This window comes from Capsicum annuum, chromosome 1, assembly GCF_002878395.1.
Source record: "Capsicum annuum cultivar UCD-10X-F1 chromosome 1, UCD10Xv1.1, whole genome shotgun sequence".
NCBI classification, from domain to species: Eukaryota; Viridiplantae; Streptophyta; class Magnoliopsida; order Solanales; family Solanaceae; genus Capsicum; species Capsicum annuum.
The window spans coordinates 7,109,605-7,134,169 of NC_061111.1; the positions used below are offsets into that span (position 1 = coordinate 7,109,605).

The following is a 24,565-nucleotide window of genomic DNA, read 5'->3' on the forward strand; positions in this document are numbered from 1 at the left end:
TTTTTTTTTTTAAAACGGGTTTGATCGGTTATTAACTGGGTTTGACCGGATTTTGATGGGTTTAACCGGGTTGGGTTAAGTGGGCCGGGTTAGGATGGGTTTTAATTTTTTTTACTGTTGGGCCTAGCCTGGACCGGTCCATCTAGCGCCAAAACGGGCCCTCAACCCGATTAAAATAGAAGGTTCGGTTTCGGGTTGGCCTGGCCCGGCCCGTTTGACACTCCTACTCTCCGTCCAACCAAACAATTGTAAACTCCCACTACTGCTAAAAATAATGGCTTCGTCCCATCTAATTATATGTTTTTCAACTCTTCTTTGTCTGATCAGTTTCTACCTCGGTAGTACTCTCAGGGAGCAAAATACACTGCAAACTTGCATCATTCACGTAAGTTTGCCCACTTCTGAAGTGAATCTCTAGAGCTACTACCGTTCCTTTCTACCCGTAGAAGACGATCTAACCCCGTCATCAAGACTCATTCACTCGTACCGCCACGTTATTTCTGGCTTTGCAGCCACGCTGACACACGACCAACTTCAGGAAATGGAGAAAAAGGAGGGGTTCATCACAGCAAAGCCGCAAAAGATGTTGGCCTTGCACACTACACACTACACACTATGCATACTCCGAATTTCTTGGGGTTGCAACAAAATGGTGGCGTTTGGCACAAATCCAACTACGGCAGGGGTGTGATTATCGTGCTTTTAGACTCTGGGATTACACCGGACCATCCCTCTTTCCACAACAAAAACATGCCACCTCCACCGGCAAAATGGAAAGGGAAGTTCGAGTTTACCGGCAGCGTAACTTGTAACAATAAGCTCATCGGTGCAAGGAACTTACTGGGCGGTGGCTCAAGTGATCCTCCATTTGATTATACGGGCCATGGAACACACACTTCGAGCACGGCTGCCGGCAACTTTGTTGATTGGGAAATTGTTCACGTCCTTCCAGCAACTATTGTGGATTCTGCCGAAGGGGAAAAGATTAAGGCCTATGTTACTTCATCCTCCACAACCAGCGCAACGATCGTTTTCAAAGGAACCAAGATAGACTCTAAGGATGCACCATCTGTAGTATATTTTTCATCTAGGGGCCTAAACAGTCGAAGTCCAAGCATACTAAAACCTGACATTATTGGCCCTAGACTGAATATTCTTACTGCATGGCCTACCTCAGTGAAGAATATAAATTCTACCTTCAACATCATCTCTGGCACCTCAATGTATTGCCCTCACCTAAATGGCATTGTGGCTCTGCTCAAAATTGCACACCCGGATTGGTCTTCTGTTGCAATTAAATTTGTAACAACTAATCAATCCAACTGTGAGGATCGGCCCATCCTTGATGAAAGGGAACTTCATGCTGATGTGTTTGCTATTGGTGCTGGCCACGTAAATCCAGGCAAAGCAATTACTCCGGGGCTAATATATGACATCCACCCAATGAACTACACTAGATACTTGTGTGGCTTGGGCTAAACAAATGTTGGTGATGGGAACTCCACTTATGTTGTTATAGCATCCCACAAATTCCAGCACTTTTTCAAGAGCTAGCTTTCAGTCCTATTGATTTTTTCCTTCCTTTCTCATATATTTAGGGGTTTTTTGGTGTAGAATAAAATGTATTAGAAAAAATAATATATGCATTACTTTTGCATATTATTAATATTTTGTTTGGTATATTTTCAACTTATATAACAATAGTTTTACACTTTATTTGATATTATATTATATATAATTGTAGCCAGTTCAATAATAAAACCACTAAACCAATAGCTAAGAGCCCCAACTTTTTGGGGCCTCATTTTTTTCTAAATTATTTTATTAGTTAACAATGGAATGCACGTATGATGCACGAAATGAACACAAGATGAATGTAAGTCGCACAAAATGCATGTATGTCGCACGAGATGCACGTGTGGCACACAAGATACACATATGATGGACACAAAAAATCAATTTTATTGAATATACTTAAAACCTCGTATTAAGATTTGGCGTTGGACTACCAAATTCGTTGACCACCAAGGTAAAGCAACAAGCCAGATACATGGTATCCTTGAGCAGTGGTGTTCAAATCCAGTCAACATTACCTATGGGGTTTTAGTTTGGAGAACAATTAGGCGCTTGTGGAATCAGTTGGTCACGGATATCACTTTCAAAGTAGGTACTAGAACCAGAATTAAGTTCTGGAAAGAACTATGGACTGGTCAGGATCCCGTATGATTTCCTATCCTGATCTGTTCATCCTAAGTATCAATCCAGATGCAATGGTTAATGAGTTATGGTCTCTTCAAGGATGGAATCTGAGCTTTTGAAGACTTTTAGTAAAAGCATGAATGCAGGGAGTAACATGGAGCTAAACATCTCAGTTAGTTTCTCAAGAGAGCTAACTTGATACTTACATGCATTCACCAGATGAATCAAAGAAATAGAAACTGAAGAACCATGAGATATAATTTCTAAGTAACATGAAGAAAGTTTAGGTCTCTCCAATGCCGCACCCAATAGTAGCTGAAGAAGCTGTTTTTGACATCATGAAATGTGATGACAAATAGATACCTTCTTTTATCACGCCAAGCAGATACCCCCCCCCCACCACCACATACACACACGAAATCTATATCAATGGGGAATGAACTTGTGTTTCTCAATACCCTTCTGAAGCTGACTAATCATTGCAGGAGATGAGACACGAATTTTTGTAGCATGAAGGCACCAAATACAGAATATAAAATTTCACACTTCAACGAGGATAAGTATAATAAAAGTTCAAATAGTAGTAACATCAGAATACCTAACACAAACAAGGGAATAGATCCCATAAAGGCTACCGAAAAAGGATGAAAAAAGTACCTGATACTGTCTCAGAACTTCTACAGCATCACTTAAGTTGGATCTTCCAGTAGTGGATTGAATGGAGACTTCCAAAGCTCTATTAAGCCAATTCGCCCAATCAATTACGACAATACACAAACAACAAATTGCATACATGATATGCTCGCAATCTCCAAATTCGTCTTGACTTCCTTCAGCAATGCTAACAAATAAACTTAAGCACATGCAACATTATTTTAAGAGGGACAGATGAACAGGAAGGAATGTCTTACCCAGGTGCACCATAAAAGCAACAAAACCATTACACAGGGAGGTAAGACAAACTAGGAATTAAAAGGCTTACATGTAGAGAACAGAGCCAAGACTTCTTTTTAATCATAAAGAGAAAAAGTCAGATATGCCAAATTAGGGGCTAAAAAAGGAAAACCAACTGATATTCCACGAAAGATGAAGAGAAAAGGTCCCAAGCTCCTAACAAGATGATGGTTGCAACTTGAAATCATATGAAGGATACGCGGTCACACTAGCGATACTCTCGAATGAGGTATTTCTTCACTAAGTGACCTACCATATTCAGGTCAGCAACATAGCTTACTGTTTACAACTTTACATATTGCCAACACAACAAAACGGATAAAGGATGAACCAGGAATGGTGCTCCAACTATACCACCGCCTGTAGTTTGCAAATTTAGGTAGATTTACATCAAAGAGACATACCATATAAATAACCATCAAGAACTAAATTCATGCGGTAAACTTTAAAAATCCACAGTGATGACTGTGAAAATATTAAAGTAGATTTTTTGGAATCATATATTTCTGGCTAAGTTTCTAAAAAAGTCTAGTGTAGTATTTAGGATAATCAAATTGAAGAAATATCTATATTTCTAGGTATTTCTTGGTAGAAGAATCTAGAAAGTTATAGTATAGTCTCTTTGATGTTTACTTAGTACAAGTCTAGATATTCTAGAGTGTTAGATATTTGAGGATGACATTTGTAGAATAGGATAGAATACTCTAGATTTGCAGTATCTAGAATCATCCCTACACAAGTATAAATAGGGAATGACACTAGGCATTTGTAATACAAAGCATATTAAGTAGTCTTCTTTCAAAGTTCCTCTTTTAATATTTTCCTTCACCTTTCTAGCTTCCTCTTTTTAGTTGAATCTTCTGATTTTAATTAACGATCTTGGGCTAGCAGAAGGTTTCATAAATATACCTTTCTTCTGCTATTCTCTACAATGACAGACTAAACGGTGTTAGAGCTATTGATCCTCGAGCATGGGCGATACCAGAGGCAGAATATGGGACCAGGAACAAAAGTTTAGGCTCTGGATACCAAAAGAGGCCAACGAAAACTAGTAAAAGCACATCCATTTACCCCAATATTAACGAATGCATGCATAGCCATGACGAGGAGAGCAAAAACCACAATTATGTCCAGATCTATCTCTCTTTATGTAGAACAGAAACATATGAGACAATTAATTACCTCAAGTTGGAATCTCAGTAGCTAAAGATAGATCCCACGAAGAGTAGAGAAAGCATCTTGAAGTATTGGAACCAAATCAAACTTGAAACCAAGTCCTTGACCTGCTTCTACAACTGAGTCTATGGCTTGCATATGTTTTTCAGTTTTACTACGTCTGCTCAATATTTCATCATCTATATTTTCAACATTCAACAACCACTCTGTATCATGCAACACAGAGAAGGCATCCTACTCCCACCTGGTGCAAAGTTTTGAATCATCAGTTGCTCTCTCAGAGAAAACTTCAGAATCTTAGATTCTGATACCAATATCTGGCGATCTGTAACACCCCGCATTTCGGGCTAGAATAAAAATCATGACTCTGATGCGTTGATAATCCCAGAGCCTTAAATCCTATGATAATTTGGCATGTTTAGGTAGTATGTGAATCCATTTGAGCATGAATTTAGACCATAGAGGTCCTTCAACTCAAGGACGAGTTGAAACTACTTTGATCGATTAAGTTTAAGTGGACATTATAATTTGTGTCAAATTTTATCGACCATGACTCTTTGTATATGTCGAATTATAGAGCCTACTATGTGTAAAATGATAGGTTTTCGAGTTAGCTTTCCAATGATACCAATTTTGCTAAAATCCGACACCCGAGCAAGAAGTTATGGCCTTTCAAAGTAGAATGTGTCGCCTAACCAATCGCACATGGCCACTGGAAAGCATATGCGATAGCATAGGCGGCGTCTATGTAAATATAGGCGATATCATATGAGGTGCCTATGTAAATATAGGTGATAGCGTATGCGGCGCCTATGTAATGGTTTCAAGTGACTTAAACACTCCATTTTTGGGGTAAAATGGTCCTTTTCCCACCCTTATTCATCCATAAACACGAAATTCAGTCCCCAATTCTCCAAAATACATCCACATTCATCTAAAAATTCTCAAGAACACTCCCAAGGGTTTCAAACTAAAAACCCAAATAAATCAAGATTCAATCGTGGGTTTTCAAAATTGATTAGAGATTCGGAATCTCCAATCCACAGGCTTCAAGAAGCACCCATTATTTTTTGAAATAGAGGTACGCGGGGTTTTTCTAAATTCTCATGGGCATAGAAAAATCATGTTTTAGAATGAGGTTTTTGAATCTATGTATATATTCATGTATTAAGTGTTTTAACCTCATTGTTTTGGTCTTTTGACCTTCCCCAAAGTGATTTGAGAATATGAATGTATGAAACTATGTACTTAAGAATGAATTCTTGTTGAGAGCATGATTTTCGGTGAATTTCCTCTTATTATGAATTTTTCAGATTTCTCATAGCATGTAATTATTTTGCAATGTATCCTTGAAAAGCGCTATATGAAATGATTGAACTCTTGTTATGATTTAAAGGTGATTTTAAATCACTAAAGAGGGAATCTAGCATGAATGTTTAATGTTCATAATGTATGTAATGAAAGAGTGCATGGATTTGCAAAAGGCACTAGACCACCATATGTTGATAAAGTTTTTGCATGATTTTTGACTTGAGTCTCGAAACACGAAATCTTCTATATCAGTTGCATGTTTTTGGTGGTCTAAATTATGCTTTAAATGAAAGATTTATCTTAATGTATTATGGCTCAGAAATAATGACTTGCAAGTCTTGGTATGAAGATACCAATTCAGACCAATGCCATATCAGACTCAGACTAATAGACATTTCAGACTATCATGATTTTAGACATTCAGAATATTGCATGTACAAAAAAGGTTTAAAATGGGCATACAGAGATGTTAGGTGGTTCCCTGAAGAGGGATTGAGTTCAAGCAACTCATTACCTAAAATCGTGATTTGCCGACCCGCGTATATTATTATACGCTGACTTAAGTGTCGTGTGGCATATCAGATTCAGGAACTCCAACCCTTGCGGCATACTCGGGTTGGAGGCTTCCCCGCCGAGTCAATGGCGGATTCCATATCGCCCGTGGAATATCAGACTTGTAGGGGATACCACCTAACTCAGAATTAATACACAGATCAGAGTTTGAGATTTACAGACAGGTTACATGTTTTCAGAAGATGCCCATGTATTTTCAGAAACTGTTTTATGCATAATGTTTGATAAAAATTTGCTCTCACGTTATATATATATATATATATATATGTGTGTGTGTGTTCAATTACTCTATTTTGAATTGTTTTGCTTGCCAGTACAATTGTGTTGACCCCCCCTTCCTCCCAAGTACTAAGGCACAGTCTAGGGGTCCAGATCCTTAGTAAAGTCTACAGATAGGGCTGTCTCAGAGTTCAGTTGGTAAGCCTTCTTTGCTTCGGAAGGCCTAGTCATTTAGGTATTTATTTCAGTATGATTTTTGGTCTGCTAGGGGCCTTGTCCAGTTATTCAATTAGTATGTCAGTAGAGATTTAGCAGACTATTGTAGATATTTATTAAAAATTATTAGGCATGTTTTTAGGCCTTTAACTGTTTTAAATTGTTGACCATGTTTCTGTATTATTGTGTCTAATCCGTATTACTTTGATCATATGAATTATGTGCATGATTACTAGATCGACAGAGGGCATTCTGGGCCTTCGAGTTCGGGAATGTTCATCACGGCCAGGGCCCCGGTTCGGGTCGTGACAAACTTGGTATCAGAGCACAGTTCATGGTCCCAGGGTATCTGCGAAATCACGTCGGGTAGAGTCTTATTTATGCGTGTGTAGTGCACCACACTTATAAACAGGAGGCTACAAGGCGTTTAGGAATGCCTCTCTTTTTTCATGTTCTAGTTCGTGCTATAGAGCCAGAATGTTCCTCCTTCATACTCTAATTTGTGCTATGGTGTCACCCATACGAAAAGAAAAGTCATCCTAATTTCTTCCTCACTCTGGTGTTTCCAGATATTCTCCGATTATCTAGTAGAAATTTCAGAAGTCCCACAAAGGATAGGAGAGGAGTTCCCTAGTGTAAAATTATGTCCTCGTTCTTATGAGGCGTTCAATTAAGACAAGAGTAAGATTTGTATTATTGAGTCATTGAATATTGTGTATCAAGCTTCTATCTCTTGTAATCTTGATATCATTGTGTTGTTGAAAATAAAAGTCTAGTGAAGCCGTGTGAGGCCTATTTCGATTCACTAGCAACTTGTTGTTCATCTTGTTGTTCTTGTGTTTGTTGGAACTATATTTCTACCCGAGTAGTAGTATGAGTTATAGTGTTGGTGTCATGACCTATTGGTAGTGAAATTAGACCAAGAAGTTTGTGATATGAATTCACAAGGTTAGAGGTCAGACTGAGGGTGACTTTTGTGATTAAATATTTATAGTTGAATAACCGTTGATTGAGAATGATTTACCCTTTGATGGTGGTAGACTAATGTGGTGATACCATTTATGAATTGTATGGTAGTCCGTGGAGGAAGTGTTGACTCAGAATGTTTTGTTTTCTTCCTTTCAAAATAGAGAAAGATCCCAGAGTGGATACTAAAGCTGGTTATAGAAACCCTTTATAGGCTATGAATGAAAATGGCTAGATTAGCCAGTAGGTTGTAAGTATAGACTCATTGTTACATGGGGTATTTGAAGGTAGTCTAAATGCCCATTGGGGTAAGTCAGTGTGATGTGAGAAAGTCGTATAAGTAGATACGATTGTATGGTTATAATATAAGCTTAAGGTTGATCATGTCTATTATGTGACCTTACCCCTTAACCTTCTTCTCATTGGTAGTTGTAAACTAATACTACTTGTGAGAAAGTATGTAGTATATTTTTGAAGTATTTGGGTAGAATATCCCAATTTGAAGGATTAGTATATTTATATTATGTTTCACTCTTCATTGGTGGTAAATGATTGATTCTAGACTATAGGCTTGAATTTAAATGGTGTGGTGGTGAATAGTGGCAAGAGATTGATGATACATGTTTTGTGGGATTAGATTTGTAAGCTTGATGTGTTGAAATAGTACGTGCTAACAGATTATGACAAGGAAAACCGTAAGGTCATGATCGATTATTGTGGTTATAAAGTTCTAGTGTACTAGTGTTTCTTGATGTTTATTTCATAGTTTCTAAGTGAGGATTGTGTGTAAGGTTGGTTGTAAATCATGTTTAGCACTAGACATTAAGTTTGAAACAATTGATGGCCATGGAGGTGGATGTGATGATTCCTTGGTTAATTATACTAGTTATATGGAAGTGATCTATAGGCTTGAATAGTATATGCAAGTGCCTAAGTTTATTTGATTCGTAATGAAGTATGACGTTGTATATGTGATGTAGAAGTATGCCCAAGGTGGTATGAAGCTGTAGTATTTTTCTAAGGCTATTACGTGTTGTCTGTGGCTACTGGTACCGTTGAGTTGCTAGGTGGAAAAAGACTAGCTAGATGGTATATGGTGTTCAAAATAGCTAAGTTAAGGTCCTTTGATTGATAGCGTTGGGCCTTTTGATATGAGCTTGATTCTCATGGTAGAGGAAAATAAGTTTGAAGTTGCTATGTTGGTAGACTATGATAGAAATAGAGTGGCTCAATGAAGACTTGGTGATACCCATGTTAGGTGTTATAATCTAAGCTCGAGTCCTTGAAAGTTGTGCTAATAGAAATAAGAGTAGAGGCACTAGAGGGTGTGCACTTCAACTTTGGGGATACTCATGAAGATTCAAAGTTGGTAAGTGTTCGAGTAATAGATGATGACTATTGGGGTTACAGAATGATAGAGTGTGCCTCAGGAAGTAGTATTAGCAGTAGGCATTCCACTCTCATGTGTGGTATTTCGAGTAAAGTTTTATTAATTTTGTGTATTGTCATATTTCAGAACCCAAAGTGCAGTGAGTGCAGTTAAGTTTAAAGTCTAGTAAGGTATCTCCCAAAAACTTAAGATGATGGCTTGAAGCTAAGGGGGATATGACTAAACGAATAACCAAGTAAGACTCTCAGATTCTTGTAGTGATGTCATGATGATATAGAACATCAAGATGTAAGGGTGAATCTCAACCCATTCCTATCTCAGTATTTCTCAGTGATCCTAATGCCTACTCATGCTTTATGATTTAGTTCCATGATCATTTCACATTCATACATATGATAGAGAGTCATGTACTCACGCTTTATAATGTGCTCCATTTCCATAACTCATTTTTTACACCAAATAATTGGCGAGATTCAGCTTATAGCCATGAATACCCTAAATTCAGAGCGATTTGGTGAGTCCCTGTTGTTGTTTTGCTATTCCTCAGGCCTCAAATGAGTGTCAAGCTTCATATAGTATCATTCCATGCCTCCAGATCTTATGTTCTAACCTTTTTGTGACTCCTCCTTATGCGATGATAGTGGTGGTGAGTAATTATTCCTTGTTGATGGAAGATCATAGTACGCTTGTTTAGATAAGGCCATAAGTACGAAGTAAGATTTGGGGCCAAGTTTTTATTTATGTGATGGTTAGTGGAATTTTGTATGTGTATGTTCTTGGGGTAGCTCGTGGGAGTGATATTGATAGTGGTTTAGAGAATATGTGAAGTATGCCTTTATGAGTGTTTTCTTTGAAGTTCATATGTGGTTATAATGATAGGCTTGAATGACATGTCGAGATTGTTGTAAAGGAATGCTATATGCGCTAGTGACTTCATAGTAAGAGTTCAAAGTAGTCATTGAAGTGGTAAGGCATGTTATACTTAGGATGTGATCTTTAAAGGAGATATAGAAGATTGCATCATATGGTTTAGAATAATAGCGTGATCTGGCATGTTGTATTTTTGTGGCTTAGATTTAGACTTGATCACGGCGAAGTGATTAAGTTATTTCCGACATTAGTAGAAAGATTTGTCAATGTTCATATGAGAATTTTAAGCTGAGTTGAATGAATATGATATTTAAGGAGTATAGTATAGTTAAGTGATATTCGAGAAGTGTGCTAAGCTTGAAAGTAAGAAGTTGTAATGCCAAAGGCCTGGTAATTCTATCCTAATTCTGAAGTTATATGCCTATGTTCCAGACTGCAGAGTAGTGTCAATGTGGTGATTCCTCAGTTGGATGTCTTGTGTAATCCATACCCAAGATTCATGGCTCCTTATTACTGCTAGAATTTCTTTAGAGAATTGTGATGAAGAGATACTCCAGTTAAATATGAGGGTGTAGTATAATTCAGTCTATATGGCCAATAAGTCAGTTTAGCAGTTAGATTCGCATAACTTGTTTTCTCGTCTTTACACTTATTCATGCTACTCGAAATCTCAGACATGTTACTATTCCAAGATAGAGTATACCAGTAGTTACGAGTATAGCCCATTTCATGCATCATACATTAAATTCAAATTCCAGATGTTCAGTTATGATTCAATTCGGTGCCCTATGCATCGCCTCAGTTTTCTGAGTATCTTAGTGAATTGAGCATTCATAGAGGGACATAGGGTACCAAGGGGGAGATACCCCATTCAGTTGCATGCATAGATTCTTATTACAAGCTTCACATCATTTATTATTGCGTATTTAGCCATATGTTCATACGTTGGTTCAGTCAGATATACATGCATTAGAAACGTATGTTCAATAGAAAAGTTCAGCTTATCAGTGTATTCAGTCCAGCATTCATGAGAACAACTCGGTCACAGATCCATGCATCAGATATGCATGATTCATTATGAGAATTCAGCCTATGAGTAGCTTCAGTTTTGTATTCCATGCCTCGGTTATGCATGTCCAACATAAGCATTTAAAACATCAGTAGTTCCAATCTTATAGTCATGTTTTCGATCAGTGTATTCTTTCTTAGGGAACATATCATGTCCGCGTTATCCCATACCCTTAAGACTTCGACATTCTATACATCATTCGGGGACGAATGATCCCAAAGCGGAGATAATGTAACACCCTGCATTTCGGGCTAGAATAAAAACCATGACTCTGATGCGTTGATAATCCCAGAGCCTTAAATCCTATGCTAATTTGGCATGTTTATGTAGTATGTGAATCTATTTGAGCATGAATTTAGACCATAGAGGTCCTTCAACTCAAGGACGAGTTGAAACTACTTCAATCGATTAAGTTTAAGTGGACATTATAATTTGTGTAAACTTCTATCGACTATGACTCTTTGTATATGTTGAATTAGAGAGCCTACTATGTGTAAAATGATAGGTTTTCGAGTTAGCTTTCCAACGATACCAATTTTGCTCAAATCCGGCACCCGAGCAAGAAGTTTTGACCTTTCAAAGTAGAATGCGTCGCCTAATCAATCGCACATGGCCACTGGAAAGCATATGCGATAGCATAGGCGGCGCCTATGTAAATATAGGCGATATCATATGCGGCGCCTATGTAAATATAGGCGATATCATATGCGGCGCCTATGTAAATATAGGCGATAGCATATGCGGCGCCTATGTAAATATAGTTGATATCATATGCGGCGCCTATGTAATGGTTTCAAGTGACTTAAACACTCCATTTTTGGGGTAAAATGGTCCTTTTCCCACCCTTATTCAGCCATAAACACGAAATTCAGTCCCTCAATTCTCCAAAATACATCCACATTCATCTAAAAATTCTCAAGAACACTCCCAAGGGTTTCAAACTAAAAACCCAAATAAATCAAAATGCAACCGTAGGTTTTCAAAATTGATTAGAGATTCGGAATCCCCAATCCACAGGCTTCAAGAAGCACCCATTATTTTCTGAAATAAAGGTACGCGGGGTTTTTCTAAATTCTCATGGGCATAGAAAAATCATGTTTTAGAATGAGGTTTTTGAATCTATGTATATATTCATGTATTAAGTGTTTTAACCTCATTGTTTTGGTCTTTTGACCTTCCCCAAAGTGATTTGAGAATATGAATGTATGAAACTATGTACTTAAGAATGAATTCTTGTTGAGAGCATGATTTTCGGTGAATTCCCTCTTATTATGAATTTTTCAGATTTCTGATAGCATATGAATTGTTTTGCAATGCATCCTTGAAAAACACTATATGAAATGATTGAACTCTTGTTATGATTTAAAGGTGGTTTTAAATCACTAAAGAGGGAATCTAGCATGAATGTTTAATGTTCATAATGCATGTAATGAAAGAGTGCATGGATTTGCTAAGGGAACTAGACCACCATATGTTGATGAAGTTTTTGCATGATTTTTGACTTGAGTCTCGAAACACGAAATCTTCTATATCAGTTGCATGTTTTTGGTGGTCTAAATTATGCTTTAAATGAAAGATTTAGCTTAATGTATTATGGCTCATAAATGATGACTTGCAAGTCTTGGTATGACGATACCAATTCAGACCAATTCCATATCAGACTCAGACTAATAGACATTTTAGACTATCATGATTTTAGACATTCAGAATGTTGCATGTATAGTAAAGGTTAAAAATGGGCATACAGAGATGTTAGGTGGTTCCCTGAAGAGGGCTTGAGTTCAAGCAACTCATTTCCTAAAATCGTGATTTGCCGACCCGCGTATATTATTATACGCTGACTTAAGTGTCGTGTGGCGTATCAGATTCAGGAACTCCAACCCTTGCGGCATACTCGGGTTGGAGGCTTCCCCGCTGAGTCAATGGCAGATTCCATATCGCCCGTGGAATATCAGACTTGTAGGGGATAGCACCTAACTCAGAAGTAATACATAGATCAGAGTTTGAGATTTACAGATAGGTTACATGTTTTCCTAATATGCCCATGTGTTTCGGGTTCGGAAATGCTCGTCATGGCCAGGGCCCCGGTTCGGGTCGTGACACGATCTAACAATGAAGGATGTACGAACTTCGCTATATTTCACAAAGGTAGAGTTCGCAAGTGATTAACCTTCAAAATCTCAACTTCAAGAGGACTTGAACCAAGTGTCATAGAATCACGTGATGGAAAGGGCTGTGACCTAGATAGCCGAGACTTAGCCATCGACCCGCATCCTTGACTTCATCAAGAGAAGGAAGAATCACAGAAATCTCATTTGAAGCCCTAATTATTTTGCAAAACATAAACATTAGATGGGAAGTAGAACGAATACACAAATACACAAGAAATATGAAGCAATAACCAAATCAAGGAAGGAGGCAACACCTTACAACATCCTCAAATTCAGATATTTCTTCCTTGTTTTCAAGTATGCGCTTGGCTCTTTCCTCTAAGGATACAACAATTGCTTTTACTTCATAAACTTTAGCAATTGACTTCTCTTTCTTAATCTGCAATCTAATGATATATTCACATATCAAGTGCGATAAACAATAGGATTCTCAAGACAGTCATTATTAAGTAACCAAAAATTGTAATACTACATGCTAGCCTCCATCAACAGCTGCTCAATACAATTCATGGACATTTTATAATGAAGTGCCTGCACGAATGAAGAATTTCATAAAATTCAAAAAGGGGATAGAACTAGAGATTTACACAATAACATACCTAGTGCATTCCCACTTAGTGGAGTTTAGCGAGGGTAGAGTGTTCGCAGACCATACCACTACCTCAGGAGAAGTAGAGAAGTTGTTTCCGATGGACCCCTGGCTTAGGACCGATAACAGTATAACAAACACAAAAGATAAGTTCATAGATACTAGTATGGTACGCAAGACAAACTAACAGTAAAACAAACACAAAAGATAAGTGCATATAAACTAGTACGGTATGCAAAATAAACTAACACCACTAGCCACGAACAAGAAACTCCAGACACAGAGGAGCGCTCCCCTACTATTACTGACGCACTCCCACACCCTAACCGTCTACCCTAATCCGCGTCCTCCACATCTTTCTATCAAGGATTATCTCCTCCGTAAGCTGTAACTGCTCTATATCATGCCTAATCACCTTCCTCTAATATTTCTTTGGTCTACCTCTGCCCCGACTAAATCCATCCATAACCAGTGCCTCACACCTCCGCGCTGAAGCATCGGAGCCTCTCCTCATCGTTTGCCCAAACCAACATCACCTCACTTCTCGCATCTTGTCCTCCACCAAGGCAACTCCCACCTTCTCCCGAATAATTTTATTCCTCACCCTATTTTTTCTGGTATGTTCACACATCCATCGCAATACTCTTATCTCCACAACCTTCAACTTTTGGATATGAGAGTTCTTAACTGGCCAACACTCTATTCTATATAACATAGCCGGCCATACTATCACTCTGTAGAACTTACCTTTAAGCTTCGGGGGCACCTTCTTATCACATAGAACTCCCGAAGCGATCCTCCATTTCAATCACATAGAACTAGAGATTTACAAGACCAAAATATGGCAATGAATGATAGTGTAAGTGATTAGATGTCAAAGCAGTCATGAACCATAAAGAATCAAATAGCCAAGAAAGAAAAAGAGAAAAGACGAATAGGAAAGATAAAACGCCAAAAATGTAACTCAATGATCCATAGGAAGTGATAGGAAAAGAAAGATCACTCTAGTTACCTTCAGAGCTTTTACCCTACAACGAGCTTTTTTAGGTCAATATCCACACAAGGAAGCTCCTCAGCTATGTCAAAAACATGATTATTTTATAAATGTTTGCATTAGATCACAACTAATAAACAAAAGATCGACTAAGATTTCCAAACCTTTAACTCTAAGCAATAATGCATCCTTTTGAATGCAAGTTAACTCATAAGCTACAGTTTCTTGATTATCCCTTTCGCTGATGCACAATAGAATATTATTAGCACGCGTTATCCAAGACAGAATATCTTTATGATATTGTCTCAGAAATTCAAGCTCTGAAATACTAACTGCAAAACCATCTCATCTGTTGAGAATCAATTCAAGTTCCTGTACAACATAAAGTGTATCATTTATGCAATGTTCTCCTTCCATCAACACTTTCTAATTTATGACAAGGTAGGAACAACCTTGACACTGAGAGAATCTTTCAACATCTCCTAGCACTGAGATTGACAACATTCAACTTGTCTAATTAAATATAGGAGCATTTCACCTTCAAGATGTTTTACTTGAAGACTTAAACTCTGGAAACCCAAAAAAGTAATAGAATAAGCACAAAACAATAATCACAAAAAGGAAGCCAGCATCAGTGAAATCAAAGATAAACAGATCACCTTCTTGAGAATATCTGACTCAACTCTAGCAGAAGTCTCAGGCACACATTTCCTTACTCTTTCAGCCCAAGCCTGAAAAAGCTCAATATGTGAGATTATAAAGCAGAACAATTATATTTTTGAAGATTTGAGGCAGCGAATGACAATTCAGCACAAGTGAATAATCACATCATACAAAGCCACCCTTTGAAATAATTAAGAATCCTACCAGCATGAAGACACAAAGTTGATAGACATTTGAAACAACAAAAGGTGATTCAGATAACAGTTCTCGTATGCGAGACATCCAAAGCATGTCAAATGAATGTGTGTCACTTCCAGTTGCATATGTAAATACAACGAATTTCATGGGTTGCAAAGGTAATTCTAAATTGAATTTAAATTATCCTTAAATACAATTCAATTGTGCTAAGATGAAAGCCAGCATTAAAGCTGATATCTCTAATTGGGTCTTAACTTCTATCATCTCATTCACTGTAAAAACCAGCATGAAACACTCTAACTCCCAGTTCTTTAAGATGTAAAACTTACAAAATAAGAAGGTATACCTTATCTGAAGACAGCTTGTACAACAATTCCTCACTTCCTTTTATGCGGATAGGGTAATCTATAGTCTTGGAGTACAAGGTTCCCAAATCAGATACCTGAAAAGGCAATGAAGAAATAACTAACATAAGAAACCAGAAGGAGCAACACTTCTAAACCTCAAAGGAAAGAAGAAGAAACACTTCCAAACTATTCAAAAATGTAAAGGTATGAAGAGACCATATGTCACTATATTAGCCACAAATGTCATAACAAAATTCTGGTCATGTATGTAGACTGGTCAATTTTTGCAGCAATCCAAGAGATCCCACTGAAATGCAACATAAGGGTGATGAGGTATGTAAATAGAGAAGCAGCACTAGGATTTTACTAAGTATTGCAGTGTCAAACACATTAATAGTGTTGTGTGATGCAGACTGCACGAAGTGATTAATCCAGTTATTTGTATACAGTGAGAGGAAAGCTGCACTTCTAATTGCACATCACTTTATTAGACAGAAGACTGGAAGATGGCTTGATCACCAATAACCAGCTGGCAGATATATTGACAAAGCGGCTACCTATGAGTTCCTAGTAGGCAAGCTTGGTATAATAAATGTTCTACAATTATAGCTGCTATAGCTGTCGTTTGTAACAACAATCACATATTTTTCTGAATTAATCTCAACAATCAGAAGAAGAAGAAAATGAAACACTAACTAGTTCATGAGATCAATTGGAAGGAAAATGCTGAAAGAAAAGAACATTAAAAACAAAAATGAATAGTAAAACTTTTGCAAGGTAAACAAACGTACCACATATAACTCTAAAGTTACAGAAAACCCATCGTCGTTTACCTCCACTACTTATCTCTAGCCCAAACAGAACATCCATATGTAAGTTAATGCAATGGCTTAAACCTTCTGAGAATAGATAAGGAAGCTAAAAAGACTCAAGGACCGAATAGTAAAAGTATAAGATACAATACAAATTACCACACTATAACACCCCCACAAAAAAAAAAGTCGTACATGCGTTAGCTCTTAGTAGCATGCTCATGAAGTTAAAGATTAGAAAATTCTTCTCAGTGTCAAGAGACTTAGTCTCATTTTTGAGCTTCAATTTCTTGACAATTTTATTTTTGACCTTTCCGACCCTCAATAGTCGTTATGTTAGCTATTTCATGATCCGAGAGGTCAATAGATGTTTCCGGACGAGTTTCAGATTTTTCGAAATGCACTTAGACCTCGTTTGATATTCCAAAACAGTGGACCAACGTGATCTTGGCGGGGCCTTTATGCCAAAAATACTCTTTATCCAAACTATTTTGTCAAATACCCACAAGTTTTAAATCTTTGCCAAATACCCACTTAATTCCACCTCACCACCAACTTTTCCAACTTAACAATTTCAGCCCCAACCTTTATAATAATTCACTTTAACCCAATACTTCCAACTTAATAAATTCACCCATAAGTTTCTAATAATACACTTCAACCCACTCCATCAACCACCACTATATATATAAAAATAATATCTAGGTTTCCAAAAATATTAAAAAAAAATAATTCCAAAAGCTAAAAATAGAAAGTGGTTATTTTTCCCACCAAAAAGCTCCAATTTCGGCCACTTTTTCGACGTTATTTTCCGGCGATCAGCTGTAAATTAGTCTACAAACATCATAAGCTTGTCCATTGCATCCATTGTTACCCCATTTGTTTCCTATCTTCTCAAACACACTTTCCGCCATTGTTAAAAAGCTTTAAATCACTCACATTACTCAAAACCACTTTAGAAAGTGCATTACAGCAGCTCAGGTGACTCCAAGTTTATTTCTTTATTCCATAAACCCAACAATCATTGATTACAAGCAATATTTGCAATTTAAAGTATTTGTATAGAAATCTGCGCAGTCATCGACCCGTCCTCGCCAGTTCATCGACTATGCATACAACATGATATAGACCATAAGCATAATCTACCATTGACCGAAGCTTAATTCTAGGATGTCTAATGTAGAATTTGTTCTGATTTCTGGTGATTTCATTGGAGAATGGGTGGAGACTTCGAAATGTTGGAAATGGAGATCATTTACCAAGATAACAATTCCCATTCCTGTTCACCGCAACAGTTCGTATGACGAATTTGTTGCAAGCGTAATGTAGAGCGGGGATCTAGATTGCGCGCCGAGCGACGTGGTGATTAGTTATGTAATGCATTCGAGGGAAAAGGCAAATCCTACGATCATAAATAGCGATGTATGTGTGTTGACGTACATAATGGATGTTGATGCAGCTAGCTTTAGGACAATTTTGAGAATAAGTATGGTTGAGAGTTCCTTTGAAGGACCGTTGAATTCATCAGCACCCCCACCGCGACGCTCGGCAGTCGACGATGATTTGATCGACGATGTTTTGAATAATTACAAGAACGATGTCGATGATACAATTACTATGGAAGATTATTCTACGCATGTGGAAGATTTTTCATCTGACTCATAAGATGATGAAGAAGACCGTGAAATGAAATCACAAGCAGGACACTCCTTCACCGATGGAACCAATTTCTGTTGTGGTCAAACATTTGCTGATAAAAAGGAGCTGAAAATGCAACTAGACGCAGCAGCGGTGAGTCAATCTTTTAATTATTATATGGAGAAGAGATGGAAGAAATTGATGAAAGCGCAATGCTTATCTCATGGTTGTGGCTGGCTGTTGCGAGCAAAAAAGTACGACACCTCAAACAGATTTTTCATATACAAGTATGTCTGGATGCACATGTGCGGTGTTGAAAACACCACCCGTAGGCATAAAAAAGTCTCATCTAAATTGATTGCTTCAGTATCTGTAAATCATTTTTGGGATGGTAAGGGTCCAAGCATAAGAGAAATTCAAAGAATTATATTTAAGGAGTTGCGTTGCAACGCAAGCTATTGGATGTGTTGGAAAAAAAGTGTAATTACGAAGAACATCATTCGCGGGACACCGGAGCACGGATATGCTTGCTTGTCGGCTTTTTCCCACATGGTGGAGTTATTGAATCTCGGGTCTTCTTACTCTATCATGGTAAACCTGATGGATGGATCGTTCGTTTACTACTTCTTAGCATTCGGAGCTTGCATACGAGGATATGTCTAAATGAGAAAGGTAATTGTCGTCGATGGCACACATTTGTATGGCAAGTACGAGGGCGTTCTGCTGAGCGCCGTTGCACAAGACACCGAAAATCATATATTTCCGATTGCCTTTTGTGTTGTTGATAAAGAGAATGATGTTTTTTGGACCTTCTTCTTCCAGAAGCTGAAGTCTATCATAGAAGATGAACCAGATCTATGCGTCATCTCCGACAGGCACATTAGCATCGCCAATGCCTTCTCCCGTGTATACAGTCGTGCACATCATGGACTTTGCATAAGGCACCTCGCTGAAAATCTTCGTGTAAATCAACACTGCGAAGAACATCTTTATCTATTCTACTCCACGGAGGCTTATTCCTTTGATGATTTTAGCGATAATTTTGTGGAATTGAAGAGTAAATGCCCCGAGGCAGCTCATGTCCTTGAAAATGTGCTTGGTTTTGAAAAATGGAGTAGAGCACATTTTTCGGACAATAGGTACGTCGTGATGACCACAAACATCGCCGAGTCGCTCAACTCGATTTTGATGGATGAACGGGAGTACCCCGTGTCGTACATATTCAATTCAATTGCTAAAAAATTTGGTAAAAAGTTTAGGGAGCGGCATGCATTTGTCGGTGGTAAAGATAACATATTTGTGCCTTCTGCGGAAAGGATCCTAAGGGATAATAAGAGTGCGAATGATTCCTTGTATGTGGGTAATCCAAACGGGGTTCTCGACGAGTATACGGTGTTTGGCAGCGGCGTTACTGTCAAGGTCAATCTCTTGGAATAATTGTGGCTTGACTAATTTCCTGAAGAGTAAAATATAATGTTTAGATTTTATACAAAGTATTTCGTCGACTGTACATATTAGTCGATCGTAGACTACATGAATTGATGGATCATCGGATAAATTAAAATAAATAATAACAGATTTTCAAAAAATAATTTAATTTTAAAAGATTTAAACAGATTATCACATATTATGTGGCTGGTGGAAGAAAATAATTAAATTAAAAATGATTTTAATAGATAATCACACATTTTGGGAATTATGAAAGACAATTATTAAATTGAAAAAAATTTAAATAAATAATAGTAACATGTATTTTGGGCTGGTGGAAGAAAATAATTAAATATAATATGATTTAAATGGATAATCATATGTTTTGTGGCTAGTGGAAGAAAATAATTTAATTAAAAAGGATTTAAATAGATGATGTTGGACTGATGGTGACACTTAATAGACTGTCGTATATCATGCACTATGTCCTCCATCGATCAGTCTGGTATATCGTAGACTTTCACATTTATTATCGCATCGACTCATATCATTATTATGTGTAGACCATGGTGATCTATGTACATAGTTAAAGACCATCACTTGAATGTAGTTAAAAAATGATTAAATAAATTATAAATAAATGTGATGTGGATTTCTACACATGTTAAGGAGTGTAAAAAAGCCACATAATCATATTAGAGCTTAGACAAATTAGGGAGGGTGAATTAAGAAGTGTGTGGATGGGTAGTGGTTGAATGCTCCATATCATAAGAGTAATGTTTCTCAATGCACAAGTATGTATTGAGGATGATAAATATTTTACCACTATCAATTGCACGCACTCTTTTGATTTAGGGGTGGTGATGAAAGAAATATGTGGAATGTGTAGGCATCAAATAAAATACATATCCTATATACATACTTATGCTTTGTTTAAACATTACTCTTACGATATTGAGCATTCAACCACTACCCATCCACACACTTCTTAATTCACCCTCCCTAATTTGTCTAAGCTCTAATATGATTATGTGACTTGTTTACACTCCTTCACATGTGTAGAAATCCACACCACATTTATTTATAATTTATTTAATCATTTTTTAAGTACATCCAAAGTGATGGTCTATAACCTTGTACATAGATCATCGTGGTCTACGCCTAATCATGATATCAGTCGATGCGATAATAGACGTGTAAGTCTACGATAGACTATACTGATCGATGGGTGACATAGTTCATGATCTACGACGGTCTATTAAGTGTCATCACCAGTCCAAGATCATCTATTTAAATCATTTTAAATGTAATTATTTTCTTCCATCGGCCCCAAAACATGTGATTATCCATTTAAATCATATTATATTTAATTATTTTCTTTCACCAGTCCCAAAACATGTTACTATTATCTATTTAATTTTTTTAATTTAATTATTTATTTTTTAACTACCTCCGCGTGATGGTCTATAGATGTGTACATAGATCACGGTAGTCTATGCATAATCAGGATATCATTTGATGCACTAATAAAGGTGTAAGTCTATGGTAAATCATACAAATCGATGGTTGACATAGGTCATGATCTACGACAGTCTATTTAGTGTCACCACCAGTTCAAAAGAGAAAAATTACTTTTCCAACGGTAAAAAACGGCTACTTTTGTAAGCCATTAGTGTGAACACTTTGTTTTTACTTCATATATAAGGTGTACATCCCTCCTTATTTTATTTCATCAACTTTATTTAGTTTTTAAAAATTCTACAGTGTCGCAAGCATCTCAATCATCCAATTCTAAAAATACTCTAATTTGTCATTGTGGGAATGCGGCTGTCTTGAGGACGTCACTCACGGATTCAAATTCAGGTCGCAAATTTTATAATTGTGCAATTGCAAAGGTGAGATGTGCATGTTTTCTTTTTTATAGTTAAGTTAATGGTTATGTAATTATTTTTTTCCTAAGATAATGGCGCATGCTCATTTTTCAAATGTCTTGATGAGCTATCACCTCCATCCATTCTATCAACGTTTATTTCGGGACTCGAGACATCAAATTTTCAAGGCAAAATTTAATCTACTACAAAGGCTCCAACAATGCAAAGAAAATAAAGATTTTCTCATGACTTTGTTCAAAGAAGCCGAAGAATAGAGGGATCACTTTAAACTATTGCTACATGACACCCAAATAGAGAGGGATCAACTAAAACAAAAATTGATTTTAGCCGAAGAAAGAGAAAATGTCCTAAAAATGATGTTATGTGCTATAATGCTAGTATTCGTTCTTTGTAAAAGTGTAACATGGATATAGTGATATTGAATAAATAATATTAGTTCTACTTTTGTATAATGTTAAATACTATTTTTGATAGAACCATAGTCGATTAAACAACACGTCAACTTAAATTCGACCAGCAGGGTAATGATAGACTATGCATATGGTATATGAAATATTAAGTATGCATTCTATGATATCAAGCATACAATGTACCAACTATGACCACACCCTACATATTCAAATTTCATGCCACAAATCAGTTTGATAGAAACAGATTCAGCTCAGAATCATAACAAGTTTCATAAAATAAAAGAATAATTGTCATATCCTACCACCAGATCCTTCAAACTTCATATTTGTGAAATAAAAAAAATTGTCATATCCTAACAACTCATCATTTAACAACAAATTTAACATCTTAGCATTTAAATGTCTCTTTCCCTAAGTTCCTCATCAACACAAGTGTTACTGTTGATTTCATCAACAATGTCCATGACCACATCTGTTTGAATAGCTTCAACTTATTTTTTCTCAATAATTGCAGTTGCTTCTTTATTCTCACCTTTTTCTCCTTCTTTTTTAGCATGTGCATCAGCTGTTACTGCTTCAGTTTCTTTTTCTTCCACACCTTCTTTTCTTACTTCACCTGCAACAGCTGTTTCTTCCTCAGCTTCAGCAGCTGTTTCTTCCTCATCTTCTTCTTTTTGTTCACCTGGTGGTTCTTGCTCAACTTCTTCTTTGTTAACTTTGTCACCTTCTTCTTCAATAGTTTTTCCTTTTTTCGCGGCTCCTTGTTCATCTCCTACCGCTTCTTCTTCTTCTGTTGTTGCTGCTACTTTTCCACCTTCTTCTTGGCTCTTATCTTCTTCACCATCCTTCTTTTCTTTTTTTTCCCTCTTCTGCCACAACAATGGCCAACTCATTCACTTTGCTCTTTTTTTCTCCTTCTTCATTTCTCTCCGATTCATGCATATACAATATTTTATAATATCACAAAGTGTTACTGATATTTAAAGCTGAATATTCATTAACAACATCAATTAATGAATGAAGCTACCTCGCTCATCATTTTCCTTTTTCTTCATTCTTTTCTCTTTGATATACGCACCAATATCCAACACCGCTTCCTCGAGTGAAGCCACACGCTTATGAAGATCCCCAGGGGATAAGGTTCCCGCTGCATCTTTGGAGGTGCTTGGAGAATCATTATCACCAACGCGTACTCTAATGGGGTTACCACCCAAATCCCTGTCATCATCACTGTCCTTATTTGAAGTGAGGACAGTCACCCCTTCTAACTCTTTCTTCAATTCATCGAGGATGTTATTCTTCACCTCGTCCATACATGGATCAAATGTAATCATGTAATCCATCTTTGTCTCACGAACAGTAAGGATGATGTACGGGTGCACGTTCTACCAAATATCAATTAACAATTACATAACGTTAGATAAAATGGTACTATTATTGCATTATAGAAAATAAATTCATACCTCGATAACTTTTCCTTTATACTTGAATGGGTCTCCTTCGATTATCTTATCGCTTTTTGAAGTGTGCCATCTGAGGATGCGGGGGATGGGTAAGGGATCATCCATTGATTTTTCAGCAAATTCTCCAAGATGAGGAAAGGCCTCATAGATCCAAATCTGTAAGCAGTACAGCAGTGAAAAAAATAACTATGAGTCTATGACATAGAATAAATAAAATGATAATCTAGGATAAACAAACTAAAGGGTTTATGGTTGCAACACCCCATACTTTTAGACTTGAACGTAAATTGTCATTTCTAATTGTACACATTCCAAAAACCAAAAATCTATTGTGAATATAGTGCTTTAATCAACTATGTTGTGTATAAATCTAGTTGAGCATGAATTGAGATCATAGAGGTCCCCTAACTCAAGGACGAGTTGAAAGTTTTTCCATCGATTGAGTTTTAGTAAGCGTTAAAACTTGGGTCAACTTCAATCGGTCATTACTCTTTGGATATATTGAATTAGAGTTCCTACTATATATCAAATGAAAGGCCTTCTAATTATCTTTCCAACGATACTAATTTCATAAAAATCCGACACCCAAGGAAGAAGTTATGACTTTCCAAAGTGGAGTGTGTCGTGCAGCATAAGGTGTGCGATGCACACCCTAACTTATGCCATAAGGTGTGCGATGCACAACCTAATGTGTACGATAAAGAGTGCGACGCACAACCTATATTATGTGATAAGGTGGGCGCCGCATACATTACTACTTAAGTGACTTAAACACTCCATTTTTGGGGCAAAATGGTCCTTTTCCCACCCTTATTTAGCCATAAACACGAAATTCAGTCCCCAAATACCCCAAAATACACCTTCATTTATCAAAATTGCTCAATAACTCTCCTTAGGGTTTCAAAATAAAAATCCAAGAAACTCAAGATTCAACCGTAGATTTTTTAAACTAATTGCATATTTGGAATCCCCAGAACGTAGGCTTCAAGAAACACCTATCATCTTCGCATATAGAGG

At 37.0% G+C, this 24,565-nt stretch overlaps 1 protein-coding gene across 1 annotated transcript in view; it reads right to left on the reverse strand.

Moving 5' to 3' along the window:
- Positions 1-17,866, reverse strand: part of LOC107866895 — a 23,923-nt gene extending 6,057 nt beyond the window's left edge. The window contains exons 1-9 of the mRNA XM_047409786.1: positions 17,803-17,866; positions 16,697-16,746; positions 15,905-16,000; positions 15,357-15,428; positions 13,714-13,811; positions 13,369-13,500; positions 13,114-13,266; positions 4,336-4,573; positions 2,857-2,935 (exon numbers count right to left, since the gene is read on the reverse strand). Coding sequence (XP_047265742.1) covers positions 13,152-13,266; positions 13,369-13,500; positions 13,714-13,811; positions 15,357-15,428; positions 15,905-16,000; positions 16,697-16,746; positions 17,803-17,866 — 627 coding nt within the window. The 3' untranslated portion in view covers positions 2,857-2,935; positions 4,336-4,573; positions 13,114-13,151. The remainder of the gene's footprint in view (positions 1-2,856; positions 2,936-4,335; positions 4,574-13,113; positions 13,267-13,368; positions 13,501-13,713; positions 13,812-15,356; positions 15,429-15,904; positions 16,001-16,696; positions 16,747-17,802) is intronic.
- Between the last annotated feature and the right edge of the window lie 6,699 nt (positions 17,867-24,565).